Source organism: Rhipicephalus microplus, chromosome 5 (assembly GCF_043290135.1).
Source record: "Rhipicephalus microplus isolate Deutch F79 chromosome 5, USDA_Rmic, whole genome shotgun sequence".
Lineage (NCBI taxonomy): Eukaryota > Metazoa > Arthropoda > Arachnida > Ixodida > Ixodidae > Rhipicephalus > Rhipicephalus microplus.
Genome location: NC_134704.1, coordinates 46,156,620 through 46,175,213, shown reverse-complemented (window position 1 = coordinate 46,175,213; position 18,594 = coordinate 46,156,620). Strand labels below are relative to the sequence as shown.

At 43.9% G+C, this 18,594-nt stretch overlaps 1 protein-coding gene across 2 annotated transcripts in view; it reads left to right on the top strand.

The window, feature by feature from the left end:
- Positions 1-1,271: 1,271 nt before the first annotated feature.
- Positions 1,272-18,594, top strand: part of LOC119174624 (uncharacterized) — a 28,546-nt gene continuing 11,223 nt past the window's right edge. The window contains exons 1-8 of one of the 2 annotated variants that reach the window (XM_075895359.1): positions 1,272-1,403; positions 1,637-1,769; positions 4,568-4,637; positions 5,314-5,384; positions 8,965-9,401; positions 10,734-10,847; positions 11,622-11,710; positions 15,669-15,870. In XM_075895359.1, coding sequence (XP_075751474.1) covers positions 1,660-1,769; positions 4,568-4,637; positions 5,314-5,384; positions 8,965-9,401; positions 10,734-10,847; positions 11,622-11,710; positions 15,669-15,870 — 1,093 coding nt within the window. In that variant the 5' untranslated portion in view covers positions 1,272-1,403; positions 1,637-1,659. Of the gene's footprint in view, positions 1,404-1,636; positions 1,770-4,567; positions 4,638-5,313; positions 5,385-8,961; positions 9,402-10,733; positions 10,848-11,621; positions 11,711-15,668; positions 15,871-18,594 lie in introns of both variants that reach the window. The other variant, XM_037425612.2, reaches the window with a different exon arrangement.

Here is an 18,594-nt window from a genome sequence, read left to right as displayed (position 1 = left end):
TTCTTCGTAAGAACGTCATAGGTGAAGTCCTTCGCCCTACCTGCTCCTCTGCAAGGGTGAAGAGATTCTGCGCAGTCCAGGACTTGTTTGGCATCTTCAAGGTTATAGGCGACCTTTTCGGAGATCAGCGTCTTCCGAACATATGTCCGACAAATCACTTCACTCCGGTCGGTACCGTAATTCATGAGCACAGTCTTTTCGATGCTTACGAGTTCACGACTTAGGGAGGCCGAAACATAAGCAATTCCGTCATAATGACGAAACTTGTGCATTGCCCAGTGGTCGTTTGGCCGGACAACGTCTTCAAGTTCAAATGCGTTGTCGCTTTGCCTCGCACTTTCGCAATCTTCAAATCTCAGTTGCGGCTCAACTGATTGCAGCGCAGTTCTTTTTGACGGCTGGTCTTCACAGGTTGGTGGTGAAGCCGCTCTCTTCTTCGTTGACTGCTCCGGTGTGGGCTGCTCGTCAGGACACTTCAGGAGATGAGGTATAATTATGGGTACAGCATCACTGCGAAGTTCCGGCTTTCCCCGCTCTATATATACTTCTCGGCCTTCGATAATATGTACATATTGCCTTAGTATGTATTTTTGCTCGAAGTGCAGCTCGCAAATGGCATCGGTGACTTGCAAGGGCCGATCAGCGCGGTTGAGATTCTGGTCCCATAGCCGGCGTCTTTCTTCGTCTTGAGGTACTCCAAAGAGTGAGAGCTTGGGCTGGTTTTTAACTCTGCTGTATCCGGTTTGGCAGCCTACGACACAACAGTAATTTCTACGCCTAGACGTGCTCATCCTCTAATCTTTTGAAGCAGCTTGGAACGCTCCGTTATGCAACCAGCAGACACATATCTGCGCACGCAAACGTGCCGTCTGCCGCGTATTCTTTGTCCAGACGGCTTTGCTCAAAGGGAAATACAAACCTACGCGTTCACGAAAAAAAGCATACATTTTATTTCATGTCACTTGTTTTTGTCTCTAATAATGTGTAAAAAAAGAACCAGGAGACAAATTGTGAAAACAGCGCACGAACGACGGTGCATCGAACAGACGACGGCGCGTCGAGCAGACGACAACATCGAGCGCTCAGCGTCCCCGCCAGCGCGTCGTGCGGCCCGAACCGCCGCACGACTCGCACGCTCCCGCCGAAACTGACGTCACTTCAGGAGAAGGCTACTGCAGCGCCACCAAATTTTCCGCCGTTTTTGCTTCACCCGCACCGCTTGCCGCCGGCCACAGTGGACCCACTCCCCCATTCTAGTACACTCTAGCACCGCCACTACTGTCGCTGCTGTCGTCGTCGTCGTCGTCCCCTTTGCCCCACATTTTCGCTGTCGTTGTGATTTGGCGAAAGCCGCGGGTCACCGATGTTTACCATTTCCGAGCTGCTACATCCAATCGCAATGAGTGAGTGTTTGCACCTCACTACAGAGTGCACGAGTGGACATCGTATGCGTGTCCGCATCAGCCAAAAGCGTTCCGTTGTCACTTCAAAGCCCGCTAAGTGCACCGAATCAATTATGCGAGTAAATTTGTGACTGTGCGGGGCATCGCCCCTTCTAAAACCTTGCGTAGCACGATCTTCGCTTGTTTCGTGAGGCAGTTTTGTGACATTCTATTGCTTTGTTCAACCTGCGCAGGTTTCGAAGGACTGGTGTGAAAGATGCTTTCGGTTGAGCTCGTTCCGGTGACATGGGCTCTTGTCGCCATCCCTACGTCAGTGGTTTTGATTGTCGCTCTCGCTCTGTGCCTTTGTAAGCAAGGGGCGGACAAGTAAGTGAAACCACGGCCATTCTGTGCCTTTGATTGCCACTTAAGCCGCTGTACTGTGCACTCGCTCGAGTGTGAAGACTGCGGTGCGTCAGCTTGCTAAATATAGAGACTGTGTACTCACGACCGCATAATGTGGGCGGTCAGGCGCGCGTCTGCGTAGGGACCGTGGCTCAACGAAACGGAACCCGTACGAATGTTTTGATTGGGATTTCCGTTCCGAGTCGGGCAATCGCGCGTGTTGCGATAGCACTTCAAAACACGCCGACCGCTCGTAGTTGTGCGCTTGGCAACCAAAGTTTTCTGGCAGTCCGATCCGCACTAAAAAATGAATATTTTGACTGCTTACACGAGTGATGTGTTCTGTGCAACGTCCGTCAATTTTGTGCCGGAAGGAATTGGCAACCGCTACGCCGCATCCTTTTCTGTGGGTCATGTTCGCGCGCTAATGTATGTGAAAGGAAAAGAAAAAGTAGTCTGGATTTGTTTTGTTTTTTTTCATTATAAACGAAGCATCGTAGTTATGGCTAAAACAAACTGTAGCACGACTTTGGCTGTGCTCAAGCTTTGAGACTGATGCATTCGCGTCTTGAGTTCCTAAACACTGAAGGCATCATTATGCATTCATGCATTGTAGCATCAATGTGTTCTGCCGTTCTGTTGTGTTGAATAGGGTTAAATCAAACTGTGTTAGCTTCATAATTACAGTACACAAGCAAGTAGCAGGCATGAGGGAGTAAGGGAAGCTGATATAAGGTACTCGAACCTATCTATAGCAGCTCCATAAGGAGAGCACTAAAACCGCAAATAAAAGAAGGTGTAAGGTAAATAAATATGTAGAGGGAGAACAAGGTTGAGTGAAAGGCAGGGAGGTTAACCAGACAAAAATATCCAGTTTGCTACCCTGCACTGCATAGAAGGAAATGGGCATGAAAAAGGTAAGGAGGGAAAAGGATGGTTAAAGAAAAGAAGACAGCAAACGCGCACACACTCAAGCATGGTAGTGTCTCAGACATTTTGAGAGTCCGGTTGACCGCAGAAATTTCAGCAGCGCCTTCGTCGCTTTCTAGCTGGAACGTCGAACGTTCCAGCACTCCGATATTGAGTGCTCCGAAAGTGTCTGGTTGTAGAGCCGTGCTAACGCTGCCAAAAGCTGTTGTCTTTGGGAGCTATCATGAGGACAGTCACAAAAGACTTGGGCAATGGTTTCCTCACTGCCACAGTGATCACACGAAGCACAGTCATCCCAATCCGGTACGCAAAACTATTAGTGAATGACACCCCCAGCCACAAGTTGCAGAGGATGGTTGTTTCGGATCGGGCTAGTCCGGATGGAATTTGAAGTTGAAGTGACGTATATAGACGGCATGGGCAGGTATCCATAAAAACAGTTGTGTTCTACATTGAGTGTGTTATATCACGTGCGAGCAAGTGAATCTTGAATGCTGCACCGGTTCTTGATGATGAAATGGATTCCTGTACGCCACTTTCATGGGCATTCAAATATAATCTCTACAGTGCTTTTCACAACGTATTCCTTGGTCACCGCATCCCGCCACGTGCCAAAGAGCCGCTCATGTCTCATGTGCCACCATCCAGCCTCGCCGCCAGGCACCACTGATAGCGCTGCTGCACTAATCCCAATAATGATAATGGTGGACACTGAGCCACATACTGCTCAATAGTTATTGACCCTAAATGTGGCTTATCTGTGGAACACATATGCGCTACGAGGCACAAACCATAGTGTTTACTAAATATGCACTAGAGGTAACTCTGGCACTATTGTCTATGGGAGCTGCAACGCATGGTGCTTCGGCGAGCACTGGAATGATGGGTAGTACACAAATTTGCCTAGTCTTTATACTTTATGTTTCTTTTGGCTTTGCGTGGCTTTAAACTGTTTTACACGAAATAACAATCGGCAAATGTTTGCCAGTTACGCTTCACCCCCTTCACCTTTTAGGTTTACCATTTCAAATTGGGTCACGAAGTTCAAAATGGTTTGTTCTTTCCTTCGAAACAAAACCGAAACCAGCAATAAACGAAGCCACAAGTGTGACCCACCACCCGTACGAAGACTGGGCAAATCTGTATTCTACCCATCATACCTATGCTCACTGAACAAACGCAGCGCCAGAGTTCCCTCTAGTTTTTCGAGAAAACTCTACGGCACAAATGACTTTACAGGGGGTAGTAGCACCCCATATATGTCTTTCTACCCACAGTTCCCCTTTGTGCGTGTTTTGTATGACAGGATGTCAAGAATCAGCTTAGCCCTTTGGGATGACCTTCAATAGTCAGCAGCATCTATCATACATGAAAAATCTCTCTAAGATTACATTGTGGGATCAGTGTGCACCATCTTTGAAATATTTGCAACGTAACATGGTATGTTCTGAATATGCATTGCAATGATGTACATATTACACACAGATCTCAATATAACGAACCCAGGTATCATGAAATATTGGTCATAACAAAGTAAATGAAAGACAGTCTTGCAATGAATATAGGGTTAGGAATATACCTTTATAACAAATTTTTGGATATAACAAACTCATTTTCGTATTATATGCGACTTTGTTATAATGAGGTTTGCGTGTACTTTGTACTTTGAGAGTCTCTCAAAGCAGCTGATAGACATGTCTCTGGTGCGCATCAAGCTTTTGGGCCATTGTCAGAAGAGTTCGAATATACGAAGATGAGAAAGGAGAAAGTGTGTTCCTTCTTTTTCCCATTTATTGAAAATGCTAACATATTTATTTACTTTGATCTATTTTTTTTTCTCCTGTCCATAGGTCGCTCAATTTCTTGGGTGAGAACCACCAAGTATTGAATAAGAACTCGCCCGTCGCCTATAAAGTTCAGGTACTTTTTCTCTCACTCTCTTATTTTTTCAATTTCGTCTTTTCCTAAGCTTTTTTGCTGGCTTGGTGTTTCTTGCTCTTTTCTGCAGAATTAGTTTTAAAGTTTTCGCTGAAGATTTGTTGCAATGGCTAAAATTGACAAACATAAGAAGAAGGCTTTCTCTTCATGTCAGTGTTATTTATTTGTGTCGTTTATTTTTCTTTCGTTTTTTACCTTGTTTTTTTTACCTATGCCAAAGTAAAAAATATACTTGCTAGCACCGGAGTACAATATCTAATTTACTACATTTGTTTCTGCTGAATAGTCTAGGTTTCTGTGACCAGGAAATATGTGCCAAGATGTGAAATATTGGTTCCGTTGTTTCCAAATGCAGCTCAGCAAGAAGAAATGCTGGCAGTTGTCTTTGTTTGTTATGGGCAGTAGCATCACCCAGAGCCTTATTATTATTACATAACGTTGATGCATATTCATCTGTGCAATGACATTTCAATGATGCTAATAGTACTAGGGCCATCTTTAATGAATTTGAAATATTGTCTTGCAACTGTACCTCCGTACCCTCCTCTTTTATGTTAGAAAAAAAAATGGGCTAGAGTTTCTATCAAGTAGAAAATATCTTGCACTGCATTGTGTTTACGGTGTAATGTGCTAAACTTCACTCTAACTTCACTTGCAGAGCACAGACGATCATCAGAATGGTGACTTGCGGGGGGACTCTCCTCTCGAGAAAGTTTCCCTCCATCCCAGGTAATTGAAGCAACAGTCGGTAACGAGTTGAAGGGCAGTAAACGGCACCTCAGGCCAAAATTTGAGATTAGGAGATAACTATGTGCTTGTGCAATATGAACACGCTGCTGCTGCAAGAATTTTGTTGATAGGCGGTGTTAGGAGAAGCAAAACAACCATTTCAGCTGGTATCGGTTTCTCGCTCGGCCTCACCACCATTCTCCGTTCCGAAGAGGGGTCGGTTTAGCCGGAATCCTCAATGCTGGTCACGAAACTTCCATCTAATGTCTGTTGACCAAGAAAATGAAACTGCTGTGCTTTGAGAGCCATAAATTTTTTGGCGAAGCAAACAACACTTCGATGAAATGAATGCGGAACAATACTCTAGCTAGATATAGTTATTATGGACATTAGCATAGGATTACAGTTACGAAAGCTTTAGGACATGCGCAGTTGCAACAGTATTGTGATCACGCCATCAACCAAGCAAGCAGTATATCGCTGTGTGATGCCCATGCTGCTGCTACTGCTGATCCTAAAAATGGGGCGTCAAGAATTGCGTTTTGTCAGTGTGGACATTCTAGAGACATGGTACATCGTGTCAGTGTACGCTACCCAGCACCAGATGGTTAAAATTCTCTAAAGCCTGCACTATAGCGTGCGTCATAGTCATGTTATAGTTTGGGCTGTAAAACCCCAGAAATCATTATCAGCAGATGATCTTTTATAGCAGCATCGGTAATTTAGCAGTTTATCATAATACTCATAGTCGGGACGCAGAAAATACAAGTGTAGGCATTTTGGTTTTAAAACCCAATAGGTTACATTCTTAATGAGTTACTAATAGCTAAAATGCATAGTTATATTCTTATAGAGGACAAAATTTTACTGAGAACACATCAACCCTATAATTCAGTTGGAAAAAAAAATATAACATTCGAAGTGAAAATGAAATGCAGCAAGCGTAATTTTGTTTATGTTGTAAAATATGAAGCCAAGGCACAGAAGGATTCCTCTGATAATGAATAACTTTGTTGAAGGGACCCTTAAACGGTTTTAGCGGTTTTGTACAAACACATTGGGCCGGTAGACCAAGTTTCAAGGGTCATTTACAAACCAATTTGAGCTCTCTGCGTAAACTGTGTAATTTATTACAACCCCTGAAAGTTGCAAATCGCTTCAGATTGTTGCGACTCGGCCAAATGCATTTTCAACCGCCCATTCACAGAGCGGCATGCTCTGGCTGCTAGCTTGAAGAGGCCAGAGCACTTAAGCAGCCGCGTCAGCTGCTGATTTGACTGGCTGTCATGGCCTGTAGAATACGCGGAAGTAAGGTTGGCTGGTGAGGTGGCGGCACCTGTCAGAACAGGTATGAACCACTACGAGATTTTCGTCACTGTTGCTTGACGGCGTACGTGCTGCCAGGCGCACCATGTAATGGCCTCTAAGACTGCGCGCAACCTGTCGGCATGCGATCTCTAAGGTCTAGACTGGTAAAAGCTCAAAACGTTGAGCGTGCTCATTGGAGCTCTGAGATCGTCGGTGATGCCAGCATGCCTCATCGGTTGAGGAGGCCAGGCAGAGGTAAGAAAAAGGGTATGATATAATTGTCCGTCGCAGCTTTGGTACACGGCGAGTCAATAAATTTGTGGTGTGAATGGATCAACACGTCTGTAACGACCATGCACGCGTACTTCTTTTATGTACACGTGCATAAAAAAAGTTTTTTATTCCGCGTGCATAAAAGAAGTTCAAGTTTACGAAAGACCTGCTCGTACTGTCCGGAGAAGAGAAAAAATAGATATGTTCAGTGTAAATCGTGTGTTGTATATATGTTGCCATTGTCATGTGTGTGGGTGGGGGGGGGGGTTACATAGGACAAACCGGACGGTGCATTATCGTGAGACTAAAAGAACACTTAACCTTTTTAACGGCCGCTGGCGGGTCGCACCTGCCAGCTCATTGTAGGGAGAGTGGCTGCCAACCTTTGGCAGATAAAGCCACTTGTTTGTTTGGACAGCGGGAGGACAAGTGCACCAGAGAAGTGATGGAGGCTTTTTTCACTGAAAAGGAGGGGGAAAGGTGTATAAGCAAGCCGTCTGTGGCCCTCATTGAAAAAGAAGTTCGGTACCTGGGTTCAGCGCTGCCATGTTAAAGTGATTGTTAGTTTGTTAAGGACCGTTGCGTATGTTTTTGGCAAGTAGGAAGGTGTGTTCTTTTTGTTTTTTTTTTCATGGTTGTTACAGACGTGTTGATGATCAATATGATTAGGCTTGTTTCATACCTTGTTTGCTTTAATGCGCAGACGCCTTTGGTTTTTCACGTAATTGGGTCGAATGTTTGATATATGTGCGTGTATCTTTCAATAAAGTTTAGTTGCAAGTTCAGCGCGGTGTCATCTTTTCCTCTGTCCTTGTCTATATTTTTGCGCTGTTTTTACTTCCCAGGTATGAACCACCAAGTAGCCCAACTTTCGCTATTATTAGTACTTCATTTTTTATTGATTAGAAGCTATGTAGGGCCCAATAGACACCTTCAAAATCTATGCCATCACAGCGTTTGGTGCAAGAATCTCAAAGTGGAATCTTTACCTGCATTTTCTTCTCGCGGGTTTTCTCACTTACCAAGCGTCGTCTCATGGTTTGAGTGGCGTTTTCGAGATTGTGAAATTTTATTTTGCTAATACGCGAAAAATAGTTTTGCTCCTCAGTCTCCCTTTAAGTGTAGCAAACAAAACAAATTAGCCCAAAGTAGCATTTTGAAGCACCAGGGACCTTTCAGCTGTACTATCTCTGTTTAATGAAATGTCAAGTTGATAGTACATAATTCACTAGCCTGATGTAATTAATCCTCCTGCTGACAATTTTTTTACTCAATCTATATTTCTTGTTTTCTGGGCACTAATGGGCCCTCCACATCCACAAATGAGTATGAAGTAGTTCAAATTTTAGGGGAATGTGCTTTGGTGATTCAAGCTCGATACATCCCTTTCAAACATATCAAATATTTACAGAGCATAAATATAGTAGACATAGTAAAGCAAACCTGGAAGGACTAGGAAATTATGTTCAATTTAATGGCTCTGTTTACTTACAAATTAACAGGGCTGCAGTATTCAAGTACAAAGCCAATCAGGTTAGAGGCAGTTGTTCAACTTAAGCAGCGGTTCTGTTGAATTACACTCAAACTTCATTGTAACAAAGATGCATATTACACGAAAATAAGTTCGTTATATCCAAAAATTCCTTATAAAAGCTTTTCTAACACTATATTCGTTGCAAGACTATTTTTCGTTTACTTTATTATAATTGATATTTCATTATATCCAGCTTTGTTATAATGAGGTTTGAGTGTAAGAGATTTCCATTAACCTAGAGTCTACTGTACTTCTTACTTAAGCTAAAGCAGCAATGAGCGAACTGTCCTGTGCTGCTCAAATCTGTGTTGCATTGCGATGGGGGGAGGAGGTGGGGAGCCCTCGTTCAGCTTGGGTAAGGGTCAAGCGTTCGTGTGGCTTGGGGGAGAAGTTGGGGAGTGAGCAAGTGCCCGTTCTGCACACTTCTGCAGACTCCCATGTTGTGTCATTTGCACCTCGCAGCAGGCCAGTGACAGAACGTGCACTGCCAACGCCCCCAGGCCGACCGCAGTCTCTGCCTAATCCCCTGCCTAACCCGGTCACAACCGCCTGGGATGGCAGCGGCAGCAACAACAACAACAATGGTGCCACGGCTGCTACAGACGGGCAAGCTCCCACGACACTCGTGCGTCCGCACCGAAGGAACAAGGCTCACGCCCCGCCGCCACCGACCACGCCCTCTTCATCTGCCGCCCCCATCGTGCTTTCTGTCGGCAAGGGCACAGACACTCCGAGCGAGAGTTCAGAGTCAGATCCCCTCTACTCGGTGGCAAACGTGCGTGCGCCCAGTTCTTCGGAGGACACCGCGCCGCCCGTCCCGGAAAAGCGCTTCGATGTCACCGCCGATGCAGCGGTGGAAAGTGCGCCGCCGCCTGTACTGGAAGAAATGGTCACTTCATTTCGTAAGTTATTTCTCTAAGAAGGCGTCTAGAGACAACTAAAACAATAAAAGAGGTGGAACAGTAAGCAAATTATGATTTGCATTCTCACCTAGATTTTTTACTAAATGTGAAATGTCCCCTTGTGGCCCACAACTTAGTTATAATCCACAAGGGGTTATGACACAGCTGCTCTTCTTCTGCTAAAGCATTAAAGGGACACTAAAGAAAAATATTAAGTCGACGTTAATTGTTCAGAAATAGTACTCCAGAAACCTCATAGTGCTACTTTTCTGCCAAAAAAGTGCTTATCTTGAAATAAAATCTTGTTTTCATTGCCCCATTGCGTTATCGCTCTTCAAATGGCCCACCTGAAAGTGGCCTGACGTCACTGCTGCCGTGCCCAGCATTGCCTGCCTTTACGACATGGCCGCCAACACTAGTAGCAAGAGCGAAAGCAGCGGTAGCATAAGAGCAACAACCGCCATTGAACAGTTTACTGCTTGCTTGGTTCCAGTGGGCACTGTTAGATGGCACCACTTGTCCACCCTAACAAGGCAAAAAGGGAACTTATGAACCACTCATGCCATTCCCCTTAGTAATTCCAGGTGGTTCCTTTTTCTATAAATCAAACAGAAATAGACAATCGGCATTTTATACATCTCTTGATGCACAGAATGTTCTTTTTTGTTTATTGCGGCCAGTTTGATTACTTGTGATTAATCACGGTCCGATGCTTTCATGTCATCAGGATCATTTCCAAAATGTCCCACTCGTTGTGTATTACATTCAGCTTAATTTCTTGGCAAGTAGGGCAGTGCTGTTGATAATATTGCCGTTTTAGACGTCACACATTCAACTTTCACTCTGACATAAACTGCAGTTTGCCTGTAGTGTTCCTTAAGCACACGGCACTTCTCTATAGCTTTGGTCAGGTTTTGTGAAACAATGTACGTATAAGCAAAAGAAGAAGAATCATTTCAGGGACTTTTTCTTGTTAGAAGCTCTACGAAACCAAGAAAATGTCCACACTACTTTCCTTGCCTTCATTATATGCTGCCTTCCCACAGTTGGATATGTGTATTGCGTTTGAGACAACTAGTTCTTGTAGAGTTATAGCCAGTACCTGTCAATAGAGAAATGAGCAATGAACCTGCTCGGTTTCTGTAGCATGCCTCCTTGGCCATCACTCCTTGCAGAGCCTGTCTCTGTCTATCTTTTGTCATTCAGATGCACAAGTTACATGCTCCTAACTCCACTGATGAAATTTGGTCAATAGAACGTTATACATATACATCGCATTAGAGAAGTTCTGTAATTCCACATACTCAGCTCAAGCGATTTGTCTTGTTCTAGGACAAGTAAATGCACCAGCGTCACCTGTGCCCGGCACATCAACCCATGGTGCTGCCGATGCCTTTCCTGTACCACCTGCATCCGATTTACCTGGCAGCTCTGTACAACCTACAGGTAAGCATGAAAACTTCATTTATAGCTTGGAAAAGAAAGGGGTTTTTGTTAACTTGAAATGCTGCGAGTTCAATATGTTTTCGGCTGGCTTGATGTTTCAGATAAGGCCGTGTCACGTGTAAGTATTTTTGAGACCCTGCACCCAGCTGCATGGCGTCCGCTCTAATGCAGGCTTAAGCTTGTTTTGTTTGCCCAGCATTGATTGTTGGGAAGTAGTTCAAATAAATGCCGAATTTTTTTCCCATCAAAACAAGGGTCCTTTTGACTAGTGTACTTATCCAGTGCTGAATAATGAAAATAAGAAAAGTGTGGTGAAACAAAAAAGTGGATCTGCAAAAAATTTTCACGTTATTTTGCATGCAAAGCAAGTTAGGGAGAAAAAGTATGTCCAAGAAAAATGACCAGAACAGAAAAATTGGTGTTGCAGTCTGAACAAACGTGAACTTAACTGCAACAAGGTATTCGCACCTTGTGGTGCTGGTTTCAACAAGTGCACGGAAAACACAGTCACAGGTAGAGCTGGAAAAGCTGCATTTCCAGAGCCTGTTGCACACTCTTTGGGGCAAACTATAAACTCCAGGCTGTGTGCTGTGCAATAATGTTTAGCTTACACTTCTAGAATAACCCTATCGGTCAGCAGGATTTCCTGGCGATACTGAAGAGGTGTTGCTGGGCCTCTTCAAGTGAACTGCTTTCTGTGTTGTTTTAACCAGCATAATCACTTTATGCTGGTTATGCAGAGTTTCAGAGATATTTTCATTTCTTCGACTGCAGGGAAATCGGACTTGTCCTACACGGTGATCTCTGTTCGTGAACCGCTGGCAAAAGTTCGCGAGGAGACCATGAGACAGAAACCAGCACAGGTTTGTATTACTGCCTATCTCTAAACTGAGGGTCCTAAACCCTCCTCAGCTTTCTGGCTGCAGGCACAAAATAATTTAGTCCCGCAAAGGTGGGGTCAGTTTAGAAGGCAGAGTAAGCGGGGGGGGGGGGGTCAACATTTGGAAGGTAGCCTTTCCCATATCTCATTTATTGGTTATTTATAGAGCTGTGCAAACAGCAAAATATTGGGTGTGAAGCGAATTAGAAAATTCAAGTGTGAATGCGAACTGAATAGAACATTTTTCGAATATTTCTCGATTATTTCTGGGATATTTTTCTAATTCTTCAAAATGGAATTGCTGGACAGAAGTTGGAGAAGGTTCATATGCATATTCTTATAAGATAGCAACATGAAAGTGTTTCTTTTGGCCAGGTTAACGAAGCACTGGCGTGTTGGTGTTTTAGAGTTGTCTTATCAAGGATGAAGTAATGGAGAGGCTGAATTGTATTTATGCGCATATTTTGGTGAAACCGAAGTGTTACGACAACACTTTGTATGTGAAAGGCAAACATGCTACTTATTTCCTCAGCCTCTCCTGCTCCTGTTTAAACTGCTCTGGAAGCCCAGCTGATGTGGCGGACAAGGGTATGGAGTTTCAAATCTGCCTCATAGACGTCCACATACAGTAGACTCTCGGTAAACGAAACCTGAAAAGACCGGGAAAATATGTTCCATTTAACAGGTGTTCCGTTTACCGAGAAGTGAACATAGGTGCAGAATGCAAGCCCGAACACAAGCATTGCAGAGGCAATAGTTCTGTTTAAGCAGAAGTTCCGTGTTACAAATTTCCATTAGTGAGAGTATACTGTAAAAAAACATCTGAAATTTTGAATGCCAAAAATGTTTGGCATCAAACTTTTCCAACTTGCTGCCCAAATTTTAGGCCAAAACAGCATTAATTGAGCTCCCATCTCTGCCACATCAATACTCTCTATGTTGGAACGAGCATTTTCTCGAGTCAATAAATTTGCAATTGCAGTGGAGCCTGAAAAGCTGCTTTGCCGCAATACGAAAGTGTGATGAGGTGAAGCACACGAGAAAGCTGAAGGAGTCATTTTTGTTTGAATTTTGAGTGCATTTGTTTTTGGGAAGGTCGAATAGTTTGAATAGTTTCTAGTGTGAATAGAATGGAATAGCAAACACTATTTGAGCAAATTTTTATATTTTGATTATTTGCTCACCTTTGTTGAAAGATTTCGACAAAGACATCAAGCAACAACGCGACCAAATCTCTTTGCTCCTGGACAGTTGTTATGCATGCGCACCACGTTGACGACCCTCAGCTCTCAACCATAGAGTTAACATTTTTTTTCTTAGAATTGCACATCCTTGACGCAGTCACAGCACAAAGTAATAATAAAAAAATAACAGCTTCAATTGGTGCTATTGATGTCGTGTAATATTGTATTTACTCACGTAGTGACTTCTTTTTTTTTTTTTGAAAAATCAGAACAAAGTTGGGGTGCATTTATTATGCGGTGTAATTTTTAAAACTTTTTTGGGATGAGAAAAAAAAAATGAGGTAATGCAAAAAAAAAGTGAGGGGTTGAGGGGGTTAGGTTGCTTAGCCTTTCACAATTGTCATACTAGCATGCTGTTTGGAAACGGCTTTTTTGTTGCGCTTCACTCATCTTTGGTGGTTGAAGGCGCTATCTTCCGCAAGCTGGGCACCCCGAGCGCTTTGTAAAAACATTTCACGGCTTTCTCTTTTTGCAATCGTTTAATTTCAACAGCTATTATATCGAGGGGTGCCCAGAAGCATGCACTACGACGCACTTTGCCAACTTTCTGGCAACTTCGCACGAACACCGTGACGACACCGTTGACATCGCAGCAAGCTATCGCCGAAGCATCAAAACAAACAGTCGATAACAAGATTAACGACAAAATATGGCTGCCATCTTGCGGTTCACATGAGAAGTTACCGTAGAAAAGGTGGCCTATATTTTGTGTTCCTTGAAGTAGGTGTGGACTAGAAGCTCGAAGAGCAAACTGTGACCGAAGCGAGAATCGAGGGTGCTACAAGTTGCGGCAATCGTCGAGATTTTCTCTGGGCGGCAAGTGATTTTTTGATTTTTCAGAAACCTGTGACACGATGTCGATGAATAGCTTTTCGCGACAGACATAGTGACAGCAAATTCTGCAATCGTTGCTCGAAAGTCACGGGCATTAGGTTCGTATTCGCAGGAAGCAACCGTCGGTTGGCGCAGGCAGTTTCGTCGCCTTCGCTCACTGTGTGTTTATCAGCTGCGATGTCTCTACACCCACATCGTTGTAAACCCCATTGTGGCGTCTGTGTAAGAATGAAAAACGAGAGGGATCCAACGGGCATGGAGGCCCCAGGTGTCAGCTAGCGGGACTGCAACGGACGAACGTCGGGGGGGGGGGGGGTTATTACGCGGGAGAAAAAAAAAATTCAGATTTCGACGAATGAAGTTGGGGGTGCGTTTATTATGCGAGTGTATTCATTGCGCAAGTGAAAACTGTAAATAAGATTCTTCTGGACATCCGTTTTTAAGGGTAAATGAACATCAACATCTATCAAACCGTCGAGATAGTTGCCGTGTCAAGACAAGAAGTTGCAGCTCAGACAGTTTCAAATTGCTTCACTAAGGGGCCAATAAAGGTTGTTGAAGTGGAAATCCACGACACTGAAGACGGGCCTGCAAATCAGGCAGATGTAACTAAGTCACGGAATGTGCTACGTGCGAACGGACGAGTGCCCGATGGCATCAAACTTGAAGTACTTTTGTTTGCTGAAAATACCGCCGTATGTACTGAAGAAATGTGAGGTGCGCTGCTTATTGAAATGGTGGTGCAAGATCACAATCCTGTTCGTGCGTACCACGAAGAAAGTGGTGGACGCGTTGGACGTTTTGCATTGGCCACCCACCAGCACGCTGGATGATTAAGCCGTATCGCATGATTAAACTTCCTTGGAGCGCTGCTTGATCTCATCATATATTTATTTATTTATTTATTTATTTATTACAAGTACCTACATCGCCCATTGGGCATTGTTGTAGGGGGGTTACAGTAGAAAATAGAATACAAAACAGCAAAATAAAGGCAAATAAATCGTGCCTTACAGTATACAGGAGAAATCAACACTTGTAGTACAGCGTTAGAACAAAAGTACAAAACACAGGATCATACAACGAAAGCAGAAATTATACTTATAAAAATCAACAACCAAGAGAAGTACTAAGCAAACGTTAAATATATGGGTTATTTCAGCAGCTCAAACTGCTGTTTCAATGGCTGTTAGGAAATTAGAATCAGAGAATATTGGTATTTTTAGCGCATTCCACTCACTAATAGAATTTGGAAAGAAAGAGTATTTAAAGACATTCAATCGACAGGTATATTCTCTAATTTTATATAAGTGATCTTTCCGTTTGGACATATAACTAGGCGTCTTTAAATACCGCTCTTTATTTAGTCCAGTCTTACCGTGATATATATTATAAAGAAGGTATAGGAAAAGAACACAGGCCATAGTCGCGCAGCTTTTTTGTTTTTCTGAATAAATTTGTGAGGTGTGACACTTGTCGATTTTCGTGTGAAACTGCTCGTAACAAATATTGTCGTCATTCATCAATTTTGTTACACCCAGGTTTAACTGTAGTAATAAATAAAAAAAACATCATTATTGTAATTTAGTTTTTATTGTGGACCATTGAATTGTGATGTGTAAAGTAAAGAACTTTTGCACTCCATGCGGTATATAAAAAATGCATCTTGTTCTGTTGTATAAATAGTTTTGTGAACATGTTTTCATTAATTCCCTCTTACTCAGCCTAATTTCAGCTTTTGGGTTCCTTGACTTGGTGCATGAGATTTCGGACTAGGAGCAATGCTTTCTTTCTTCACGTAACATGATGTTAACATCGCATGTGCATGCAGCGCTAACAGACTTTACCGCACTCCACACACAGGCTGCAGCCGCAACCCAAGAGGCCTACTACACAGAGGTTCCCGAGGAAGAGCAGATGTATGCTGAAATAGAGTCGGGCCACAACTCTGCCGGCTCGTCCGTCACGTACGCTCGCATCGAGCCAAGGACGACCGAGCCGCACCCGCCAGCACCCCCTACTGTCGAAAGCCTCAAGTCTGTTGCCCAGGCCCATTCTAGACAAGGTCAGTGTACAAATTACTCAATTTTCAGGGTTTTTAAAAAACCCTTAAACCGTCTCGCATATTTTTTTTTAAACATATCAAGTAAAGACGTGCATCAGGCCGAGAGGGCTGTCACAACCAGCGGTGTCAAATGCATGAGCACTGCGTACTACATACAATTTTTTTTTTTACTCTTGCGTGTACTATGACTTTTGGTTGCGACAGCATTTATTTGACGAAAGACCTCGCAAAATAAATGGGCAGAGCCTGAACACGGACGATGGTGATGACGCAGAGAGGTGATGAGGACGAAACAAATGAATAATAGTTATAATGATCATGCAGGTATGAGGAGGATGTAAATAAGAAACGCCCACAGTACGTGTAATGCTACTCAACTACAGCCAGATTCTGCATTCATATGAACAAGACGGAGTAGAATGCAAATGTTTGTTTTATTGTGTGATAAGCAGTTAAATTGGTCTTAATAATCTTGCAAAAGCAAGCATGAGTGCTCCCTATTGGTGCAGTTGATAATCAGAATACTATCTTCAAGTCAGAAGCTAGGACAAAGCAATTTTTAGTTTTTGTGTAAGAATTTCTTTGTCAAAAGGTGTACGGGTTGCATTATAACAGCCCCTCCAGCATGGAACCTAGAAAGTTTGAACCTTTGCGATCTGCAGTGGATACTGAAAAAGTGTGGGATGCGATACAGTAGGCTTACTTAATAGAACCTCATAGGACCAGGAAAATGGGTCCTTTTTAACAGGAGTTCAAATTACTGAGAGATGAATTGGGGTGGAAAATCAAAGCAGTTGCACCATTTAGGCAGCAGTTTCATTTAAGGGATTTTTATTTACTGAGAGTCTACTGTACTTCATAGATAAAACGGCATATCAATATAAGTAGTATGCTATGATATACAGTCAACTGCCGATTTTTCGGACCCTCTAGGGAGCGAAAAACCGTCGGAAAATTGGGGCAGTCCAAAAAATGAATGCAAGCAGGAAAAAATGCATTATTTTACTGATAACTTTAAATGCAAGCAAAAAAAAAACGTGCCATTTTGCTAATATTTCTCAGTGCAAGCAAAAAACGCACTATTTCATTGATATTTCTCGGATCAAGAGGGTCAAGGTCGAAGTACCAGACTTCCGGAACTCTGCCAAAGCATCAGTGGGGTGGCTCTGAAAAGAGCCATTAAATAATATGTATGCAGCCGACAGGGGGTGGCGCCAGGGCAGCCGGTGTTAGAGCTGCAGTGGCTTGAGAAACTTGTTGATCCTTGTTTGACCGGCGTTCCGCTTGCATGTGATCACATTCGCCTCGATATGGGCAAGGGTTATGTCATCACTGTATACTGATGACAGCATCATCAATGCTCGCATCAATTCGGCGGTCGTAGGTTGGTTCCTCGTTTTCGACATCGGAGTCGTCTGAATCTGCCATAACCTGACTGACTATTTCGTCGTCGCTTAGCTCTGCGCAGAAGTTGAGCTCGTTGTCTGCGTCGACGAATTGCTTAAAAGTTATTTATTGGGCATGGAAGCACCAGCAGAGCGGAGGTCGTTGATAATATCGTCCATGAACGGGCACAAGTCAGTCACGCTGTCGCTTTCTTCAGGCAAGTCTGCTGCTTCTGTGTCGGGTACGAAACCGGCGTGGCGAAAGCAGTTGCGAAGAGTGTCTTGTGTTACTGCCTTCCATGCGTCCGCAAGCATTCCGACAGCAGACCGAAGGTCAACGCTGTAGCCTTTCTCATTTTTCGAGCACAGCACCATGCGGTTGAGTATACGTGAACGGTACAAAAGTTTCAGATTACGGATAACGCCTTGGTTTATCGGTCGGAGGATCGCAGTCGTGTTGTGCGGCATGAATTCTAGGTGGATAGCCTTCAAGTTATTGATGTGACCATGAGCAGTGCATTTGTCAACGAAGAGCAGAACACGTCTGTTCTGTTGTTCAAACTTCCTGCCCAACCTGCGGACGTAACTCTCGAACAACTGCTGCGTTACCCATGCCTTTTTGTTGGCTTCGTATAACACTGGCAGCGTTGCCGCTTTAAAACTCTTCGGGCTCTTGGACTTCCCGATTACTAACATAGGAAGTTTCTCGCTGCCAGACATGTTGCTGCCGACAAGAACGGTCAGCCGTTCATGCTATGCTTGCCACCATGGCATGCGTCACCAGCAAAAGCGAGTGTTCTTTCCGGCAACAGCTTGTAAAACAAGCCAGTTTTGTCGCAGTTGAAGATGTTGTCAGCAGAGAACTGCTGCAACAAAGACTGAAGTTTTCCACTGCGGTACTGCGCAATAACTGCACTGTCGACGGCGCCGCTTTCGCCACACATCTTCTTGAACTTGAGGTCATTCCGATGCTTAAAGTTGCTCAGCCATCCATCACTGAACTTAAAATCCGTGATGTCCATTCGAAGCGCGAGAGTTTCTGCTTTTTGTTTCAAGATTCAGCTTGAGACTGGCAACCGCTTGGCAATCATTGAATTAAGCCACACGACAAGAGCGTCCTCAAGCTTTGGCTGAACACCTTGGCTTGCATTCATCTTTTGGGCACCAGACGGTTTTTCGGCCGCTTCCAAGATCTTGTCTTTGTTGTTCAGGAAATCGGAAACTGTTTGCTTGGAAATGCTGAACTCTTTGCTCACGTCAGCCTGCGATCGGCCACTCTTCACTAACTTACTAATGGCGGCTTACTTCTCCTTCGTTAACCGACGGTACTGTTTTCCGC